This window comes from Urocampus carinirostris, chromosome 13 (genome assembly GCF_059441175.1).
Source record: "Urocampus carinirostris isolate Australia breed hairy pipefish chromosome 13, RoL_Ucar_1.0, whole genome shotgun sequence".
NCBI lineage: Eukaryota > Metazoa > Chordata > Actinopteri > Syngnathiformes > Syngnathidae > Urocampus > Urocampus carinirostris.
This window is the reverse complement of record NC_142361.1, coordinates 20,301,490-20,322,256: the sequence shown is the minus strand read 5'-3', so window position 1 is coordinate 20,322,256 and position 20,767 is coordinate 20,301,490. Positions and strand designations below refer to the sequence as shown.

At 40.4% G+C, this 20,767-nt stretch overlaps 2 protein-coding genes and 4 non-coding genes across 6 annotated transcripts; 5 read left to right on the top strand and 1 right to left on the bottom strand.

The window, feature by feature from the left end:
- Positions 1-774: 774 nt before the first annotated feature.
- On the bottom strand, positions 775-4,590 carry fignl1 (fidgetin-like 1). The gene is made up of 3 exons (XM_088351114.1): positions 4,016-4,590; positions 3,614-3,803; positions 775-3,244 (listed from the first exon to the last, which is right to left on the bottom strand). Exon 3 carries the CDS (start codon positions 3,225-3,227, stop codon positions 1,335-1,337), a length of 1,893 nt encoding a protein of 630 aa, XP_088207240.1. The 5' UTR covers positions 3,228-3,244; positions 3,614-3,803; positions 4,016-4,590; the 3' UTR covers positions 775-1,334.
- ttl (tubulin tyrosine ligase) lies at positions 4,311-11,914 on the top strand. The gene is made up of 7 exons (XM_088351115.1): positions 4,311-5,020; positions 5,224-5,302; positions 7,151-7,383; positions 8,390-8,525; positions 8,600-8,869; positions 10,473-10,616; positions 10,699-11,914. Exons 1-7 carry the CDS (start codon positions 4,852-4,854, stop codon positions 10,889-10,891), a joined length of 1,224 nt encoding a protein of 407 aa, XP_088207241.1. The 5' UTR covers positions 4,311-4,851; the 3' UTR covers positions 10,892-11,914.
- A 947-nt stretch (positions 11,915-12,861) lies between these two features.
- On the top strand, positions 12,862-13,160 carry LOC148354012 (signal recognition particle RNA). The gene has a single exon (XR_015852610.1).
- Positions 13,161-15,438: 2,278 nt separating this feature from the next.
- LOC148354011 (signal recognition particle RNA) lies at positions 15,439-15,737 on the top strand. The gene has a single exon (XR_015852596.1).
- A 1,429-nt stretch (positions 15,738-17,166) lies between these two features.
- LOC148354010 (signal recognition particle RNA) lies at positions 17,167-17,465 on the top strand. The gene has a single exon (XR_015852595.1).
- Positions 17,466-19,718: 2,253 nt separating this feature from the next.
- Positions 19,719-20,017, top strand: LOC148354009 (signal recognition particle RNA). The gene has a single exon (XR_015852616.1).
- Positions 20,018-20,767: the final 750 nt, after the last annotated feature.

Here is a 20,767-nt window from a genome sequence, read left to right as displayed (position 1 = left end):
ACTATATTTGTAATCGCTATTGAACTATATAGTGGTTGCTATTTTCAGTAGTGTCATGATCCGAAAAGATGTGACGTAAACAACTCGGAGGAGAGCAGAACGCCGCTTCAGCCTCTTCCACTGCCCAGTAGAAAGCAGGATTTTGGAAACTTCTGCATAAACGGTGCTGTTGTAATCCCGGGTAACAAAAAACAGCGTCAGATATGCCAGGTTGGCGTTCTGCAGTAAAAATTTGATTACCCCGTTACTGAAAAAATAACGGCAATATTAATACAGCGTTATTCGCAAAATCACAAATAACTATATTATATTTTATCTCTGAGCTATATGTACTCATGAAAAGAGTCATATATATATATATATATATATATATATATATATGTATATATGGCTTGCGAGCCATAGGTTTCCAAACCGCTTTGGATCATTGTCACTCTCGGCCAATCATGTAGCAGTTAATTTCCACACGCTTAAAGGCAGGTCTGCTTTTGTAACCTACATTTTTTTTGTATAAAAAAAGGGCTCAGAGAAAGGCCTTTAGAACAGGTTCAAATTTCTTATCAAAGGTCTGGGCTCCCCTGTTCTCGCAAATCCAGAATCCATTGATGTCTTCTCTCCTTATTTTGACTGTGTAGTCATCTTTAACCGCATCATTTGTCCTTACTGCTGGCTGCTAAAAATCAGTGGGACAAAAATGGACCCTAATTCATATATTGGACACCCCACTGTAAGTGCACTTCCAGAAAATAATGAGTCCAATATTCTGGTGATAATTTTAATTTATTAGATAACAAAACATTCAGATGAAAACAATTTATTCTTTTAGAAATAAAATACTAAACAGCACCAAGTGCATTTCATGAGTAATCAAATAATATTCATCCAACATTCCCATCTTATGAACTTTTAACAAGTGATGAATGACAATTCCAAGCAATTGGTAAACTTGAAATGAAAGCCAAAACATTTTTTTATTTACAGAATGTTCTTTAAAGCCTCACTAGCTCAACACTAAATTCTAGTCAACATGAAAGAATATGAAAATAAATATAAATAATATAAGTATCCACCTACTTCATTTCGAGGGTGACATTTTGCGTGTAGCTGTTACAGTTGCTCTATAGTCCTTTAGTGACCAATCATGGCTTTTCAAAAGGTCGATTTCAATCAGTCCTGTTTTACAATGGCCGACACCGAAGTTGGATGATATAAGGTGTATTTACAATTCACGAAATGCAATATCAATTAGGATAGTAAATAAATTGTGGTGCATACATATCGTGAATATTTATTAATTACGTTAATTAATCAGTAATTATGTATTTTCTTGGCCATTATCGACCACTTCCGAAAGTCTTATTCCATTCCTCATATAGCTCGAGGTCCTTAGATGAGACGCTAGGTCGCACCGTCTTGAGAGCCTCACGGAAGTCATCATAAAGGATCGGCCGCACCTGATCTGCCGTGATGGTGGCAATGTCGCCTATTTGGATGCTGCGGATGGGCCCGAGGGCCGCCTCCCGGCAAAGCTGCGTCATGTCGGCACCGGAAAATCCAGCCGTGTCCGCCACGATGCAATCCAGCTCCTCTGCTCTCAACTGGTTCTTCTCCCGAGACATGAGGTTGGTCACTATCTGCAACCGGGCGGTGTTTTCTGGGAGCGGGATGTACAACCTTTTAGCCAGGCGACGCCGGGCGGCCTCGTCGATTTCCTGAGGTCGGTTGGTGGCCCCTACCACCAAAACGCGGTCCTCGGCGGCTGTTGTGGCCCCGTCTAACTGGACCAGAAACTCCGTTTTTATTCTGCGTGAAGAGTCGTGCTCCCCGTCAGTACGCTGAGACAGGAGCGAGTCGATTTCGTCGATGAAAATGACGGCAGGCTGGTGGCAGCGGGCAATAGCGAACAAGGCCCGGACCATTTTCTCTCCCTCGCCCACCCATTTGGACGTGAGCGAAGAGGCACTTATGCTGAAGAAGGTGGCCCCCGACTGGCAGGCGATGCATTTGCCGATCAAGGTCTTCCCTGTCCCTGGGGGTCCAAACAGCAGAATTCCCTTGGGTGGACCTCGGAGACCGGTAAATATGTCAGGTCGCAACATAGGCCAAACAACAATCTCCTTGATAGTGGTCTTGGCAAACTCCAGGCCTGCGATGTCCTCCCATACCACAGGGGGGCCATGGTCCATGATTTCACTCATGATCAACTCCACTATCTTTGGCTCAAAAATTTTGAGTCGTTCATCCAAAATCTGAGCGCCTTCATTAGAACTGGCTTTTGGGGCTCCCTCTTCTTCGTCCTGCCTTGGCATAGGAGACACAAATTTGGAAAAAGCACCTCGAGGTCTGTTGGCTCCTAGACACTTTTTCACGGGTGCTGAAACTGAGGCCGCAGATCTCTGGGGTTGATGGGAATGTTTCTTATGCTGATCAACTATTAGCTGCTCACGGGCTGATTTGAAATTACTTGGAGGCTTCAGGTCGACCCCTGCTTGTGGTCCCCTGCCTTCGCTTGCTTCTTGGTTGTAAAAATTCTTCCGTTTTGATGGATTGTTGGTGGGGAAAATGCCGGGTTGATTGGCACGAGTGTTGCTCTGAGAAGGACCTGACGAGGGATGACAAAACACCGGCTGGGCTTTGGTGACTGTTCGGGAAGATAAGTTGACATTATCTGAAAAGCCCTCAGGCGTTTTAGGTCTATTAGATACGTTATCAAATTGAGTTTGGGCTAGCTGTGGCCGTTTAAGTCTGAATGATACATCTTCTGACTTCCCTGCAGTAGTGGGAACAGACAAGGAGCTACTGATGCTGCCCCTCTCTATTCCAACAGATATACCAACATCTGTCGGTGCCACCAGGGTGCTTTCTCCCCCTGCTTTCGCTTGAATCATCTTCTGCACGCAGGGCAAGTCGAGCATGCTCTCCAAGGTGAGCGACGACTCCCATTTGTCGCTATGATTCTTCTGATTTCGGGCCAGATGAAGCGCACTCTCCGCATAGTTGTTGAGCCCCGTCCGGGGGTCATCAGAGTCCAGCACTGCAGAGTAGCGCTCCGAATAGGTCCTGAGCAGGCTGCCCATGCCGGCCTCCGAGAGGTGAGAACTTGCCCATGCATACTGTATGGAGAGGATGTGGGCCCGGTAGGCATCGGCCGTCTGTTCAGGTGTACAATTGCCAGATGAAATGTCAAAGGACCTCCTTTGCCATTCGTCCAGGTGTGCCCTACTCATGCCTGGGCTGTTCCAACCTGGTGAAGATGATGAGGCAATAGTGATGAAAAATGCAACACCTCAGCAAACGCCATGTTTGCATGTCAACCATAGCTTTATAATAAGGTAAACAATATTGCAAATTGGTGTCAGCAGATAAAATTACATTTGAACGGTAGGGATTAGCTATATGTGATTAAAATGGTTACTGGACTGTTTTCTTGGTGTTATCGTTTTTAAATTAACAAATTATGACCTGGCATGTTATATGCATGAATTATAACAGTAAGAGTGTTGATTAGAGTGAATCATAACAGTAGGCAATAAAGCAGAATGAAAGGACGCCAAGAGCCCTTTTTTTCTCATAGAATATAAACGCAGATAGTCTAAATAAATGTCCCACTTACTGTTAATATCGACGATATGCTCCGTATACCCTGCACGCGTACTAAACGTAGAAAGGAAAAACTGCGTTTGCAAAACTTGTTATTCCCGCCACCATTTTGCTTCCTTTACGTTTTGCTGAACAACTTCCGGTCTCTCTTCCTTTAGTTGTATTTATTTATTTTCATTTATTCTAATCTGGCTGTGAGAGTCCTGAAAGTTAAAAAATAATTATGATTATTATGTTGATCACCCACCAACAATACAGATGAAACATAGTATTATGTAGAAACTTCAGTACTGCAAATGTTTACTTTTTATCCTTGCTCACAAATAAACACAAAAACAGCAAAGTAGTTTAAGGAATTTCAAAACTTTATGTTAAACTCTTAGCAGATGATTTCAAATAAATAAAAAATACAGACTGCACAGCCCCCGTAGACTGCTGCGTATTGAAGCCTGTAGCGCCATCTTGTGTTAGACAGCTCTTTTTGGCCGGTGTCGCTTCCTTTTCTTTTGCATTTTGGGACTTGTAGTATATTTGACTATAAACATCTACGTTTACGCTAATTAGCCAAAATTGTGGATGTATTAATGTACCTTATTCGTACTTGAATTATGTAATAGTTACTTTTATGCAATTCTGAGATGTATTAACCCATACATTATATTTTGATATGTGTTCAATTCAAACAAAAACTACAACGACCATAACCGCCGTCAAAGGAGTTTTAATCTAGCGACAACAGAAGACGGCAGAATGGCAACGCAACGCATGTCGTTGAAGAGTAAATAAACATGATTATTGACGGCCTTTGTAAAACTATCAAGTCAGTTCTATGTCGTAGCTTTTAATTTTAGTTCAATATAGTATCAAATTCTAGATTAGGTCAGACAGTTCAGCAGCGGTCCATTTGAGTCCAAAGCGGATGCTGACAGTTTTTCGGCCCACATTGGACAAGTCCGAGGAACTGCTGCCTGCTCCAAGTCACACCCTTGTTTTTTATAGGACTCTAGCGGGTATTTTTCTGTTGCGAACGAAGCGTTTTTTGGCATTTTTGTGACGTAGTGGCGACATGCATCGCGTATCGATCCTTTGATTCGGATGTGAACGTTCAAACTGGATATGACTGACTCATCATCAGAATGGCCGGGTCAGAGAAGATAACACTTGGCCCTCTGTGTGTTGCCCTGCCCACCAGACGAGTAACTCTCTAGCAAAAAAAGTTTTTGGGTTCTCGTTTGCATTGTCTGGGAGACAATGGCATCTCAAATGTACACCTTTGTTACCCGGGATGACAACAGTACCGTTTATGCAGAAGTTTCCAAAATCTTGCTTTCTACTGGGCAGTGGAAGAGGCTGAAAAGAGACAACCCTCGATTCAATTTGATGCTGGGGGAAAGAAACAGATTGCCGTTTGGACGATTGGGTAATGTTAGCCTCCCTTTAATTTTATAATCCTGAAGACAGACTGCATGCGCTACATTTGGTGTCCACCCACTCAGGATCAAACAGCTGCAGTGACAGTGCAATGCTGCATCGTGTGGAGGTTCAAAGCTTCCATCAATGCGGCTTAGTCAATGTGCATTTTGGTCGAAATTTAAGTCTCTATTTTCGTTTTTTTTACTGTAGGTCACGAACCAGGATTGGTGCAACTGGTGAATTACTACAGAGGTGCAGACAAGCTTTGCAGGAAGGCGTCTTTGGTGAAGTATGTGTAATTTTTTTTCTGAGGCTTTGTAATGACACTCCAGGGGGTACACAGGATTTTTGATTACCTTAAGGGGACATTGTGTGTCATTTAGTGCGGCTTAGTGATGAAAAAAACTAATTAATATATAAAATGTTGACTCGAATAATACACAAACATGTGGTTTTTTATAAATAGTCATAGTTTAATAATTGTGCATTCATTTTACATGTCATGACCCTCACCTAGAGAGAGCTGACATGATTGACTTCCATCTTGCTGCTACAGATACCCCCAAAAGCCTTTTAAAAGACTGGACTAAAAAATAGTGTGGTATGGTCACTTTGAGTAGTTTGTATTATTCCGTGTGAAGTGTAGCACTTATTTTAGTTCCACGACACATAAACGTGACATCTAGTGGTCAAATATAATTATGAAATTATTATTTTATGAAAACAATCATTTTGAAGGATATTCATTTCATAGCCCAGTTAAAAGTTAATAATAAAAACAGATATTTATTATGACGACTAAGGATCACATATGTTTTTGTTGCAGATACTTTAGTTTAATCTAAGAATTCAATTTCTCATTTTACACGTATGTTTACTTTTTCAGGTAAATACAAAATAATAATTTCAAAGTAAAGGCAGTTTTTTATATTCTTAAGGAATGTAAGACAAATAATACTTGCATTGAGCATATCATTATTAATTGTTATTATTATTACTATTTAAAATGTGTTTTCTAGTATGAAAAATATTTACTGACCATAATGATCAGCCACGTAAACAACATCTTTTGTATTTATTTATTTTAGTACATTTCTCTCACTTTTCAAACTGGACTTTTTAGTGTGTAAAGTACTAAGTTAGATTTTTTGGGCAACACCATTTAATTTCCAGATAAGTCAAGTCAAGTCATGTTTATTTGTATAGCCCTTAATTACAAAGAGTCTCAAAGGGGTGCACAGACCACAGATTATTGCAAAATACAGACTATTATTACACCATCCCCTGATCTAAGACATACATGAGGGCAAGGAAAAACTCAAAAACCTCCTTCCAGAATGACTAGGCTGCAATGGATGTTGCAATAACGAACAATATACAGATATTGTCAACATAAAATATAGGTTATTCGTATGTTATACAATAGAAGTGTGTTTTAAGTTTTGATTTAAACATTTTCACTGAGGTTGCAGATCGAATCTCAGGGGGAAGAACATTCCACAGCACCAGGGCCCGAATGGAGAACGTTCTCGAACCTGCGGATCTCTCCTCTTAGGATCACTAGTAGACCAGCATTTTCAGAGCGAATGCTCTGGACCGGAACATAGGGCGAAATTAAATCTGAAAGATATGAGGGAGCAAGTCCATGCATGATTTTGTATTCTACCAACAGAACCTTCAAATCACATCTTAAGCTAACAGGGAGCCAATGCAGGTTAGCTCAAATCGGGGTAATGTGAGCAAACTTTCTTGTCTTAGTTAAAAGCCTCTCTGCAGCATTTTGTACTAGCTGAAGGCTCTTGATTTTGGACTTTGGGAGACCGGAGAGTAGTGCATTGCAGTAATAGTAAAAGAAAAATCCTCGTACAAATCAAGCAACCAAGCTTCAATTCAATACATCCATATACACTTCTGGTTTTTGATTCCCCAAACCAAAAATGTTTAGCACAGGTCAGGGAACAAGACTGCAAAAAATATTTTGCCATGGCTACATGACTATTAAAATAAATGGTTTAGAACCACAGTGTTATACAAATGCTCAATGGCCTTGTTGAAGGAACCGAATGATTTTTATCGGGGCAATGAATTATTCAAACTGTTTACATTAGCTGAACGTAAACCTCCTATAAATCACCAGGCTAATAAAGACCAGCCCAGAGCTCTCGGATTCCTCTAACTGGTTGCCGGAATCGTACATCATCTACCCCACCAACCTCAACACTCCCGTGGCTCCTGCAACCAACGGCCTCAGCCACCTCAAGAGCAATCCTAAAACGGATGAGCGAGAAGTTTTCTTGGCTTCCTATCATTCTAAAAAAGAAAGTGGTGAGGGGACGGTATGGATAGCCAAGTCGTCAGCTGGGGCTAAAGGTAGACTATGATATGACACTTTTTGTTTGGTACAAGTTTATCAATCACTAATGTATTCCTCTATGGCAGTATGGTAGAAACATCATTTAATTTGTTTTGGGTGTGAGCTTTATCAATTAGATTCTGCCTCGACAAGCAAATCAATAAGATGGTCACAGTTGATGATTGAATATTCCATGACACAGCCAACACCATGTAAGGCTCCTTTTTTTGTGTGTGGGAGAGAGTCGCACCATATATTTTAAGAGAAAATCTAACAAAACTGCTAAATCTTATTCTTCGGCGCATTTTTTTAACTGTGTGACGTTCGAAGATTTAATAGGATTTATGAAATAATGATGGAGTCCGAGCCCGTGTCCCAAACCAACAAAATATACCACTTAAAATGTGTCTCCTTCCCACATTTACTTAAATCCATTGAGGCTCAATTTGACTGTAAATGTTTTCATAAATAATGGTTTCAAATAAGGTGCGAGCAGAGTTCTTTTATATGGCACAAAATACTGTAAACAAGTAGCATACAGATGTATCTACCTTCAGCTATGTGACGTGGTGACAGTTCTAACATTGGGAATTGAGTGGTCATTATTCATTCTCCATTCTGTTTTATAAATGTGAATCTTTGACAAATTTACAAAAATTTGTCCTAAAAGTCCCTGGCACGTCTTTGATAATTTGTCATTTTTCCACTAAACTAAACGCTTAAAAAATATCCGGTAAATGGTGAAGGCGACAACACACTCGCATGTGTATTCTAATGCATCGCAATAGGTAAAAGACACAATAATTCATAATGACATTTCTTCTTACGAGCCGTAAATGTTGAAAAGCGCTAGAGAGCTCCTGCCACTAGTGGTAGAAACATGGCAAAAATGCGTTAAAAAGTTAATTTTATCCCTGAAGCAGATGTACTCATGAAAAACAGCCACACCTGGCTCGCGAGCCATATGTTCCCAACCCTTGTGAAATATGTTTAAAAGTAGCTTTCCATTGTGTCTTCCAACAGGTGCTGGAATTCTGATATCGCACAATGCTAACCAGCTCCTGGAGTACATTGACAATCAGGGACAGGTTCATGTTATTCAAAAATACCTGGAGAAACCTTTACTGCTGGAGCCCGGGCATCGCAAGTTTGACATCAGGCAGGTCTTGAAATGTTTTCAATGAGAAAATCAGCGGAGGTCCTTACTAACAGTTCACAATACGGTGTCACCAGGAGCTGGGTCCTCGTGGACCACAATTACAACATCTATTTGTACCGAGAAGGCGTGCTGAGGACTTCTTCGGAGCCGTACAACAGCGCCGACCTCCAGGACATGACTAGTCATCTGACTAACCATTGCATCCAAGAGCAACACTCGCAGAACTACGGTCGCTACGAGGAAGGCAACGAGATGTTCTTTGACGAGTTTCGGCTGTACCTGCTCAACACTCACGGAGTCACCTTGGAGTCTGCCATATTACCTCAGATCAAGCAGATCATCAAGTATGTCCGAGTGGTTTTCATTGACTTTTACTGACAGGATTTCTGAAAACACAAAAAGTAATTATTGACAAGTGTTATGGTATGGCTTCACCGGGTTCGGCGTTGCCTGGCATTCTACTTGGGCGAGGTTGTTGGGGCCGTGGTCTGTTGAAAAAAAGACCAGGAAGCCAATAGGGAGCTCCAAAAAGCCGCATGCAGCTCCGGACACCAAAGCAGATGTATAGCAATTTTGTATGTAGATTTTGTATGTCAACTATGTAGATTTTCAGCTGTTTCGGAGCATATAAATCACATACAAACACACATACACAGAAATCAAGATTTATTAAGTACTTAAGATTTAGATTAGATCGATAACTATCTGCAATGCATTTTCAATTGAAGAAATATCTGAACTTCATGCAGTCTAGAGCAATGCTATTGTGACTCTGCCCTATTTGATCTGCAACCTCTGTGGAACTGTTTAAATCTAAGCTTAAAACACACTTCTATTCTCTAGCTCAGTGTTTTTCAACCTTTTTGGAGCCAGGGCATGTTTTATACATTGGAAAAATTTTGCGGCACACCACTGACCAAAAATGTTATAAAATGACACTGAACAATATGTTTTATTACAATATAATTTATAATACCCCCGTTTTTACAGCACAGATACTTGACAGTGACATAATATTTGCAGAAAATGATTCATAAATCTCATCATCTCATTAGCTGCACCGCTTATCCTCAGTAGGGTCGTGGGGGTGCTGGAGCCCATCCCAGCAATCATCGGGCAGTGGGTAGGGGACACCCTGAACTGGTTGCCAGCAAATTTCAAAAAGTGACATTGGATAATTTCTCACGGCACTCCCGAGGATCTCTTGGAACATTTGGAATAGCAGACAGACAACATAGATTTTTTGATTAATAGCAAATATATTTTTTATTTAAACAAATAAAACCTAGAGTTTGAATTCCTGAGTAGAAGAGCGTCTGTACAAGTTGCGTGCCAATATTTCACCCTTTACTGTCAATCTTTTACCCTTTAACTTTATCAGGGTGTCTTCTACTATGTCCACTTCCACCAAATACGTACACACAAGCATTCAGATTTAAAATAGAGTGGGGGCAAAACTGAGTTTGGTTGTACTCTATGAGGCAGTTTGACAAAGTACTACCAATTCATTTGCACGGTAAATAACATGGCTACAACAAGGACAAAAATAGACCGTAAACATTTTTTACTGGAAAGCGTCCTTCAATCCATCCAAAAATGGGGGTTCCTAATACCAACATTTGCAAACTTAGTCCACACGTTATTTTGAATTCATGGGCTATCCAAAGATCCGACCTTTTGTTGAAATAAAACAAAAAAAACCTTCATTTCAGTTTTGTTTATTGCAACGGTCTACTGCTTTTCCTCCATGACTGCAAACTCAATTATTGTTTTAAACAGGCTCAGAGTGGAAAATGCTGCAGGCAGTTCTTTACATAAGTAATTAAATCGATCATCTTGAGTTATGTCAAATTAAACTGTATACTATGAATGCTATCCAGTCACTTTCCCTGTTCTATATTTACTGTTTTCCTGTCATGGGTACTTTGTGACTGTTTGGTTTTGCAGGAGCTGTCTGTCTTGCATCGAACCGGCGATCAGCACCAAGCATCTCTCCTACCAAAGCTTTCAGCTATTCGGATTCGACTTTATGGTGGACGTCAACTTCAAAGTGTGGCTCATCGAGATCAACGGCGCACCGGCCTGTGCACAGTCAGTCGCCAAACCGAGTCGCTGTAGTTATTTATGTACCGTTTCTTCTTGTCACTGTATTATCTTCGTGTTGCTCCTCCAGGAAGCTGTACTCTGAGCTGTGTCAAGGCATCGTGGATGTTGCTATTTCCAGCGTCTTCCCTCTGAACAATAGCGGCGATTCCTCATCGTCTTCGCCTTATTCTTCCTCCCCATCCTCCCTGTTCTCCACAAACGTTTGCTCCTCTCCCAAAATTAGAGGCCCGCTCCACGTGGGACCTTTTACTCGCCTGTAAGCCGAGCACAAAGGGCATCCACCGTTACCGGAAACTTAGTCGTACCTCGTCTTTCACGCATGAGTTTGTCTGAGCTGCAGGTGGTGTGTTGTATTTTTTATTTGGGAAACAAAACAAAAATGAAAAGAACGCAAACATTTGTGAGTGTGCTAGCAATTCGTATTATTCCTCCCTAAAACAGTCGGGAGTCTTAAGAAATTAAAAAGACTTGTGCCTTACATTTTCAGCTGAGCTACTGTTAACAGAACAACCGACCAACGTTTTTTCTTAGTCTGTTTGTGGAGACGCATTTGCATTACTTTCAGCAGAGGGAGCTAATGAGCAGCAAGGATGCCCAAGATACTGCAAAATTATTTGGTGAACTACGCACACAGGCTGAAGTTGGTTATACCAAGTAACATGCTTTGTTCCTCAGACATATAAGTCAATTGCACGTTGCTTTGTTTAACTTCCTTCTTACTATCCTATTTTAGCCTCTGACGTTAACCATTGGCGTTTTATGTATCATTGAATCTCATAGGTCACAGTCTTCCCTTTTCCCCCTGATGAACAGAAATTGGATCTGTAGGCACCTTTATGCAGAATTTCTGGATTTTCTAATGGATATCACTGTGTTTCAGATCTGTTGATGAATGACAGTATACAACAAATATATATCTATTCATCATGAAGAAGACGAGAATTTTTGTGCGTTTTGAACAGGGCAAAAGGTGCCTTAGAGGGGATTTTGCGGATGAAAGTCATTTTTTTCAATTGTCAAAAAATGTACCTCATGTTTTATTTTGGTACATTCAACTCATGTACTCTACTCGTATTTTCCTTTAATCCAACCAAAGATGAAATGCTGTATTTTAAATAGATTTCTCCAGTCCTGTGCTGTGTAACCTGAAAAGAATCAATGAACTGACCTGAATTTGATTGCTAGAGAGCGATGTGTTGTGTTTTCTTTGTTCGCTGGATTGTTGTACAAATGTTGCATGGTTGTGCGTCAGACCTTGTACTAGAATAAAAACATGAACCTTGCATACGCCTCTGTCATTCAAATCATTACATATGTACCTCAGTTTTGTGGTATTTTTGAATCCTTTACCATAGGGTCATAGGGGCACTGCTTCCCTTCAGTGTGTCTTTGGCAAATGCAGCCTGGGGGAGCCTATCCCTCTCCAGGCCAACAATGTAAAAAGTCAAGCATTAACGCCAGGTCAGTACCAAATGGTATTTGTGCTTCTATGGCGTAACTGAATTATAAATACTGCGAGAAGTTATTGGGGATTACCTCATGTGCGTTCCCGTCTCAAGGTTTCATTTTCCTCATGCTGAGGTTTTTGAGTTTTTCCTTGCCCTCGTGTAGGTTTTAGATCAGAGGGTGGTGTAATAATAGTCTGTAGTTTGCAATAGTATGTGGTCTATGCAGCCTGTCGAGACTTTTTGTGATTAAGAGCTATACAAATAGAAAAGACAGATGTTTTTTTTTTTGTTCAAAGCAAGTCTTTAAGTATGTACTTGTATGTCAAGTGAAGTGTATACTGGAGAAACTAACCCAAACAGAATTGTAACCATTTACTCTCAAATTAATTGATTTAAATTACAGTATACCTTCATGTTATTAAAATGTTAGTTTGTATCTGGGTTGTGAGTTGGTCTAATGGATGCTGAAGATACGAGCAGTGCCTTCAAAAGTTTTATTTACAGACTATTCTGGACATAAATAAGCTACTGACATCTCTATAATTCAAGAAAACAGAGACTAAGATGGGGATACGTTGATTTGATTGATATGTTTCCTGAAAAGTGCTATTTAAATCTTGATTGATTGAGTATACATTTACTATGGATATTGAGTAGTGCTGTACTGCACTGTAACTGTAACATTGACGTGACGTCATGAGTAAGCCCGCTAGATGGCGCAGTTTGACCAAGTCCTTATCTCCAGGTAAAAGTCAAAACCACTATCGGTCCTGGAGCTTTCTGCCGGGTCCCGTGGCGCGCGCCTGTAATCCAAGTTCCCGGGAGGCTGAGGCTGGAGGATGGTTTGAGTTCAGGACTTCTGAGCTGCAGCGGACTATGTAGAGCGGGCGTCCGCGCTAAGTTCGGTATCGATATGGTGCTCCCGGGGGAGCTCGGGACCAGCAGGTCGCCTAAGGAGGGGTGCATCGGCCCAGGTCGGATACGAAGCAGGTCAAAGCCCCCGTGCCGCCCAGTAGCGGGTTCGCGCCTGTGAATAGACGCTGCAGTGCAGCCTGAGCGATATAACGAGACACAGTCTTTTTATTGTAATTTTAATTTTATTTCATTTTTTTACAAAAACACGCGAAAATAAGCTCACACTATAACACAAATTCCCGAAACCCATTTGTTGTAACTACTGAAATCATTGTTTGCTATATACTGCCTCTTATTGGAGAAACACTGTTGAGTCTGACTGAGCTGGAAAATGATTGCAGGATCATATTTGAGGAAATTCTACATGAATTCCGACATATTGCTACAGAATTTAAAGGGACAGTGTGTAATATTAAGTGCCTTCTAGTGGTAAAAAAAATAAGTACATGAACGATCATACCAATGTTAAGGGTGGGGTGCAGGATTTAATTAACACTGTAATCGTGATTTTTTTAAGATGGTGGCAGAAAATAACGCAGGATGTTAATTGTTTATAAATGAAAATATTTCTTAGACACGATCAAATAAACTTCTTTTTTCATCTTTTTGGCGGTTTTGTTTGGTGTTTGGAGTCTACTAAGAGTGGTCCTTTTGTTAATTTCACCATTTTTATGCGTTACTGACAAACAATAATTGAATAAAAGGCTGATAAAAGTAAAATAAAAGCAGATAAGCTCAATGGGCTCGCATAAGGGCTCTTTGAACTCAGTTGGGCATTGTTAACACATACTGTACTTAATAGAGAAAATATCTCACTTTCAGATTTTTTAAGGACACCATAAATAACACACCCTATCTTAGAATTGTATAAATATTCATAGGTCGAGAAATTTGTATTTCTTTTAAATAGCGGACTCCATACCTAGTAGTCGCCGCCATGTTTGTCTGGGATCTTGCTGCTACACTGTGCTCATTTGGCACTGGTTTCTGTTCGCATTAGCCAATACAGTGCCATCTAGTAGTCAAGTATTACACGATGTACCTTTAAAACAAAAGTCAGCCTGAATACGTATTTTACCGGTTCTCTGAAGCAAATTGTTTTCATTGGTAATTAATGAAAGGGTCTGAGAAAGTATGATCTTGTCATTCTTAACATCAATGCAAAATGGCTGACCAGGAGTTCAATAAAGTAGATGGATTTTGCCTCCTAATTCAAATACAATTGATAACCGTTTTTACCTGATAACATGGCATACCTGCCAACACTATCGCTTTACGCTTTAGTCTACCGCATTTACCCCATAACAACGCTTACTGCTCTTTTGAGAAAAAAATAATGCTTTTTCTAATACAAACAACAAAAAGTCTTGACTCAAGACAAGTATTTTTTTCTGGTTGATTGGTAGGTTTGATCCCTTAACCACGGTCGAAGGGGCACCATTTCCTGTGGTGTGTCTTGGGCAAGTACAGCCTGGTGGCACCTATCCCTCTCCAGGCCAACAAATGTTTCCACCAGCTATTGTTTGCGTGTAAGGTTTTTGTCTATGGCTGCTTTATGTCTTAGTGCAAGAATAAACCACTCCAATGATCACATTATATTTCCATCTTGGTAAAAGTTTGCCACATCTGGTTTTAAATAAGCACATGTTTTGTTTTATATTCTGGAGACAGACTGTGTTTCACGCAAAAAAATTGACAATTTTTAATGTCGAAAGGTTAACATGTATGGCATTTACAACCAGTTGGCTCTCTGTTTTAAAATAAGAATACATAATTGGGTGTCCCAACTTATTATCTCAACTTCCAAAGGTAAGTTTGTGCTGTGAGACGTGTTGAGTGATTCTTTCACCCAAATCATCTTGGAAATTTGGGCTAAAAAGGTTCAATTTCAACCTGTTCGATAAGGATGGTCGTAAATCTGTGAACAGGGTCTGCATTGATGGTAGACTACTGTACATGCTTTGTTGCAAAATGGCTGCCTCGGACATCAATAATGTAGGGAGATTTTGCCACTGGATTCAAATTCAATTGACTGCCGTTTTACTTGATAACATTGCAGCCCTTTTGAACTTGTTGTGCTTAGGGACTACACAAATAAACACGACTTGACTACAGCGACATCTGGTGGTAATATTGCACAGTGTACGTTCAAGGGCAGTGATTTAATTATATGTTACTTTGAAGGAGGTGACTCAAGTTCCAACATTGTTATTTTATGGTTTGGATTTTGAAAAGCAGATACCGGTAGTCTCGTCTAAAACTCACCTGTCTCACCCTGTGTTCCTTGTGACGTCAAGGGTCTTAAAGGGTCTTAATTAGGTGAAAATTATGAAGGACATCAAAACTGTTTTCCGTTTTTTTACGGATAAAACCTCAAGAAGAGATTATAAAGGTGATGTCACAGGGTTTTGACATCAAAATCACTATTGGTCTTGCAAATTCTCGCCGGGTGCGGTGGCGCGCGCCTGTAATCCAAGTTCCCGGGAGGCTGAGGCTGAAGGATGGTTTGAGTTCAGGACTTCTGAGCTGCAGCGGACTATGTAGAGCGGGCGTCCGCGCTAAGTTCGGTATCGATATGGTGCTCCCGGGGGAGCTCGGGACCAGCAGGTCGCCTAAGGAGGGGTGCATCGGCCCAGGTCGGAAACGAAGCAGGTCAAAGCCCCCGTGCCGCCCAGTAGCGGGTTCGCGCCTGTGAATGGACGCTGCAGTGCAGCCTGAGCGATATAACGAGACACAGTCTTTTTATTCGATTTTATTTCCTCAAAAATACACGAAAACAAACTAATATACAAATTCCTTAAACCCATTTGTTGTGACTACTGAAATCATTATTTGCTTTATACTGCCTCTTACTGGGGAAACACTCTTGAGTCCGACTGAGCTGATCTTATTTTGGAGGAATTCTACACAAATTCAGACATATTGCTACGGAATTTAAAGGGACAGTGTATGATAATCAGTGCCTCCAAGTGGTAGCAAAAACTTAACTCAGTAAAAATAAACACATTAGTTTGAATAAATGGCAAAAACAGGTACATGACCTATCACCAATTTGTTAAAGGTGGGGTGTGGGATTTAATTTGCGCTGTAATCGTGATTTTAAGCCAGGAAATTGCAACAGAGAATAACACATGATGTTAATTGTTTATAAATGAAATCATTTCTTAAACGCGATCAAATAAACTTTTTTTCTCATGTTTTGGGGGATTTGGTTGGGGTTTGGACTCTACTAAAAGTGGTCCTTTTCTTACTTTCACCATTTTTATGCGTTACTGACAAACAGAAATTGAATAAAAGGCTGATAAAAGTAAAATAAAAGCAGATAGGTGCAATGGGCTCGCATAAGGGCTTTTGGAACTCAGTATGGCATTGTTTACACATCTAATCTCATCTCATCTCATCTCATTAGCCGTACCGCTTATCCTCATTAGGGTCGCGGGGGGGCTGGAGCCCATCCCAGCCATCTCCGGGCAGTGGGCAGGGGACACCCTGAACTGGTTGCCAGCCAATCGCAGGGCACACAGGGACAGACAACTCATTCGCTCAATCACACCACATACTGTACTTAATAGAGAAAATATCTCACTTTTAACTTTTTAAGGACACCTCAAACAACACACCCCATCTTAAAAATTTATAAAAATTCACAGGTCGAGATATGTGTATTTATTTTTCATAGTGGACTTCGTACCAAGTAGTCGTCGCAAGGTCTGTCCAGCATCTTGCTGCTACAATGTGCTCATCTGGCACTGGTTTTTGTTCGCATTAGACAATACAGAACTATTGTTTTGAATAATTGGCAAAAATAAGTACATAAACTGAAAGGTGGGTTGCGGGATTCAATTGACGCTGTAGTCATGGTTTTAAGCCAGGGGATGGCGGCAGAGAATAATCCATGATGTTAATTGTTTATGAATAAAAACATGTCTTAGATGCAATCAAATAAACTCTTCTTTTTTCATCTTTTTAGGGGTTTTGGTTGGTGTTTTGACTCTACTAAAAGTGGTCCTTTTCTTACTTTCACCATTTTTATGTTTCACTGACTTTCAGAAATTAAAAAAATAAAACAAAATAAAAGCAGATGGCTGTAATTGAAAAGGCATAAGGGCTCTTTGAAATCAGTTGGGCTTTGTTAACATACATCAAAACCACTATCGGTCCTGGAGCTTTCCGCCGGGTGCCGTGGCGCGCGCCTGTAATCCAAGTTCCCGGGAGGCTGAGGCTGGAGGATGGTTTGAGTTCAGGACTTCTGAGCTGCAGCGGACTATGTAGAGCGGGCGTCCGCGCTAAGTTCGGTATCGATATGGTGCTCCCGGGGGAGCTCGGGACCAGCAGGTCGCCTAAGGAGGGGTGCATCGGCCCAGGTCGGAAACGAAGCAGGTCAAAGCCCCCGTGCCGCCCAGTAGCGGGATCGCGCCTGTGAATAGACGCTGCAGTGCAGCCTGAGCGATATAACGAGACACAGTCTTTTTATTTTTATTTTATTTCGTTTTTTTACAAAAACACGCAAAAACAAGCTCACACTATAACACAAATTCCCGAAACCCATTTGTTGTAACTACTGAAATCATTGTTTGCTATATACTGCCTCTTAATGGAGAAACACTGTTGAGTCTGACTGAGCTGGAAAATGATTGCAGGATCATATTTGAGGAAATTCTACATGAATTCCGACATATTGCTACAGATTTTAAAGGGACAGTGTGTAATATTAAGTGCCTTCTAGTGGTAAAAAAAATAAGTACATGAACGATCATACCAATGTTAAGGGTGGGGTGCAGGATTTAATTAACACTGTAATCGTGATTTTTTTAAGATGGTGGCAGAAAATAACGCAGGATGTTAATTGTTTATAAATGAAAATATTTCTTAGACACGATCAAATAAACTTCTTTTTTCATCTTTTTGGCGGTTTTGTTTGGTGTTTGGAGTCTACTAAGAGTGGTCCTTTTGTTAATTTCACCATTTTTATGCGTTACTGACAAACAATAATTGAATAAAAGGCTGATAAAAGTAAAATAAAAGCTCAGTTGGGCATTGTTAACACATACTGTACTTAATAGAGAAAATATCTCACTTTCAGATTTTTTAAGGACACCATAAATAACACACCCTATCTTAAAATTGTATAAATATTCATAGGTCGAGAAATTTGTATTTCTTTTAAATAGCGGACTCCATACCTAGTAGTCGCCGCCATGTTTGTCTGGGATCTTGCTGCTACACTGTGCTCATTTGGCACTGGTTTCTGTTCGCATTAGACAATACAGTGCCATCTAGTAGTCAAGTATTACACGATGTACCTTTAAAACAAAAGTCAGCCTGAATACGTATTTTACCGGTTCTCTGAAGCAAATTGTTTTCATTGGTAATTAATGAAAGGGTCTGAGAAAGTATGATCTTGTCATTCTTAACATCAATGCAAAATGGCTGACCAGGACTTCAATAAAGTAGATGGATTTTGCCTCCTAATTCAAATACAATTGATAACCGTTTTTACCTGATAACATGGCATACCTGCCAACACTATCGCTTTACGCTTTAGTCTACCGCATTTACCCCATAACAACGCTTACTGCTCTTTTAAGAAAAAAATAATGCTTTTTCTAATACAAACAACAAAAAGTCTTGACTCAAGACAAGTATTTTTTTCTGGTTGATTGGTAGGTTTGATCCCTTAACCACGGTCGAATGGGCACCATTTCCTGTGGTGTGTCTTGGGCAAGTACAGCCTGGTGGCACCCATCCCTCTCCAGGCCAACAAATGTTTCCACCAGCTATTGTTTGCGTGTAAGGTTTTTGTCTATGGCTGCTTTATGTCTTAGTGCAAGAATAAACCACTCCAATGATCACATTATATTTCCGTCTTGGTAAAAGTTTGCCACATTTGGTTTTAAATAAGCACATGTTTTGTTTTATATTCTGTAAACAGACTGTGTTTCACGCATAAAAATAGAATGTGCAAAAAATTGACTGTTTTTAATGTCAAAAGGTTAACATGTATGGCATTTACAACCGATTGGCTCCCCATTTTAAAATAAGAATACATAATTGGGTGTCCTAACATATCATCTCAACTTCCAAAGGTAAGCTTGTGCTGTGAGACGTGTTGAGTGATTCTTTCACCCAAATCATCTTGGAAATTTGGGCCAAAAAGGTTCAATTTCAACCTGTTCGATAAGGATGGTCGTAAATCTGTGAACAGGGTCTCCATTGATGGTAGACTACTGTACATGCTTTGTTGCAAAAAAGCTGCCTCGGACATCAATAATGTAGGGAGATTTTGCCACTGGATTCAAATTCTATTGACTGCCGTTTTGACTTGATAACATTGCAGCCCTATTGGACTTTTTGTTTTTAGGGACTATACAAATAAACACGACTTGACTACAGCGACATCTGGTGGTAATATTGCACAGTGTACGTTCAAGGGCAGTGATTTAATTATACAGTATGTTACTTTGAAGGAGGTGACTCAAGTTCCAACATTGTTATTTTATGGTTTGGATTTTGAAAAGCACATAGTCTCGTCTAAAACTCACTTGTCTCGCCCTGTGTTCCTTGTGACGTCAAGGGTCTTAAAGGGTCTTAATTAGGTGAAAATTATGAAGGACATCAAAACTGTTTTCCGTTTTTTTTTTACGGATAAAACCTCAAGAAGATATTATAAAGGTGATGTCACAGGGTTTTGACATCAAAATCACTATTGGTCTTGCAAGTTCTCACCGGGTGCGGTGGCGCGCGGCTGTAATCCAAGTTCCCGGGAGGCTGAGGCTGGAGGATGGTTTGAGTTCAGGACTTCTGAGCTGCAGCGGACTATGTAGACCGGGCGTCCGCGCTAAATTCGGTATCGATATGGTGCTCGCGGGGGAGCTCGGGACCAGCAGGTCGCCTAAGGAGGGGTGCATCGGCCCAGGTCGGAATCGAAGCAGGTCAAAGCCCCCGTGCCGCCCAGTAGCGGGATCGCACCTGTAAATAGACGCTGCAGTGCAGCCTGAGCGATATAACGAGACAGAGTCCTTTTATTCGATTTTATTTCCTCAAAAATACACGAAAACAAACTAATATACCAATTCCTTAAACCCATTTGTTGTGACTACTGAAATCATTATTTGCTTTATACTGCCTCTTACTGGGGAAACACTCTCGAGTCCGACTGAGCTGGAAAAAGATAGCAGGATCTTATTTTGGAGGAATTCTACACAAATTCAGACATTTTGCTACGGAACTTAAAGGGACAGTGTGTAACGGGTGTAATAATAACTTTTGTTTTATTGAAATTCCTCCTGAAATATGTGTATAGTTTTTGGTAAATGTCCTGCAATGCTGAGTCCAACAGTGCCATCTGCTGGTATGGGGTGGGGTTTGGTTTTGGCTTCTAAAATGTGACCAGGAGGCGGGGTTTGTTGTTAGTCTTACCAGAGAGAACTACAAAGCATATCAAAGAGCTTTCTTTTCACTTTACAGAAAATACATTTTAGAATATCACAATACATTTTTACATCTTTACATTTTAACAAGATACTTTTAACAAGAGATCGTATAGTGGATTTTTAACGTTTACAATGAATTCAACATGTTTTTCTTTAGTCTGAATTTTAACCAACATCATCCTTTTTTAATGTATATGAGAAAATAGGAATAAAAACAATAATGAGTATAAAAATGGGTACAATTTACCTGCAAATGGATGAGTCACAACATTAGCTTTTTCTGCTGTGTCTGATCTCTTTGATCTCTACAAGGGGAATTAATATTTAGTAAAACAGAAAA

Coding starts and splice junctions, on each gene's coding strand:
- fignl1 (XM_088351114.1), bottom strand. CDS start 3,227: ATGAGTAGGGCACACCTGGACGAATGGCAAAGGAGGTCCTTTGACATT.
- ttl (XM_088351115.1), top strand. CDS start 4,852: ATGGCATCTCAAATGTACACCTTTGTTACCCGGGATGACAACAGTACC. Junction 7,384..8,389: donor GTCGTCAGCTGGGGCTAAAG/GTAGACTATGAT, acceptor GTCTTCCAACAG/GTGCTGGAATTCTGATATCG. Junction 8,526..8,599: donor CATCGCAAGTTTGACATCAG/GCAGGTCTTGAA, acceptor CGGTGTCACCAG/GAGCTGGGTCCTCGTGGACC.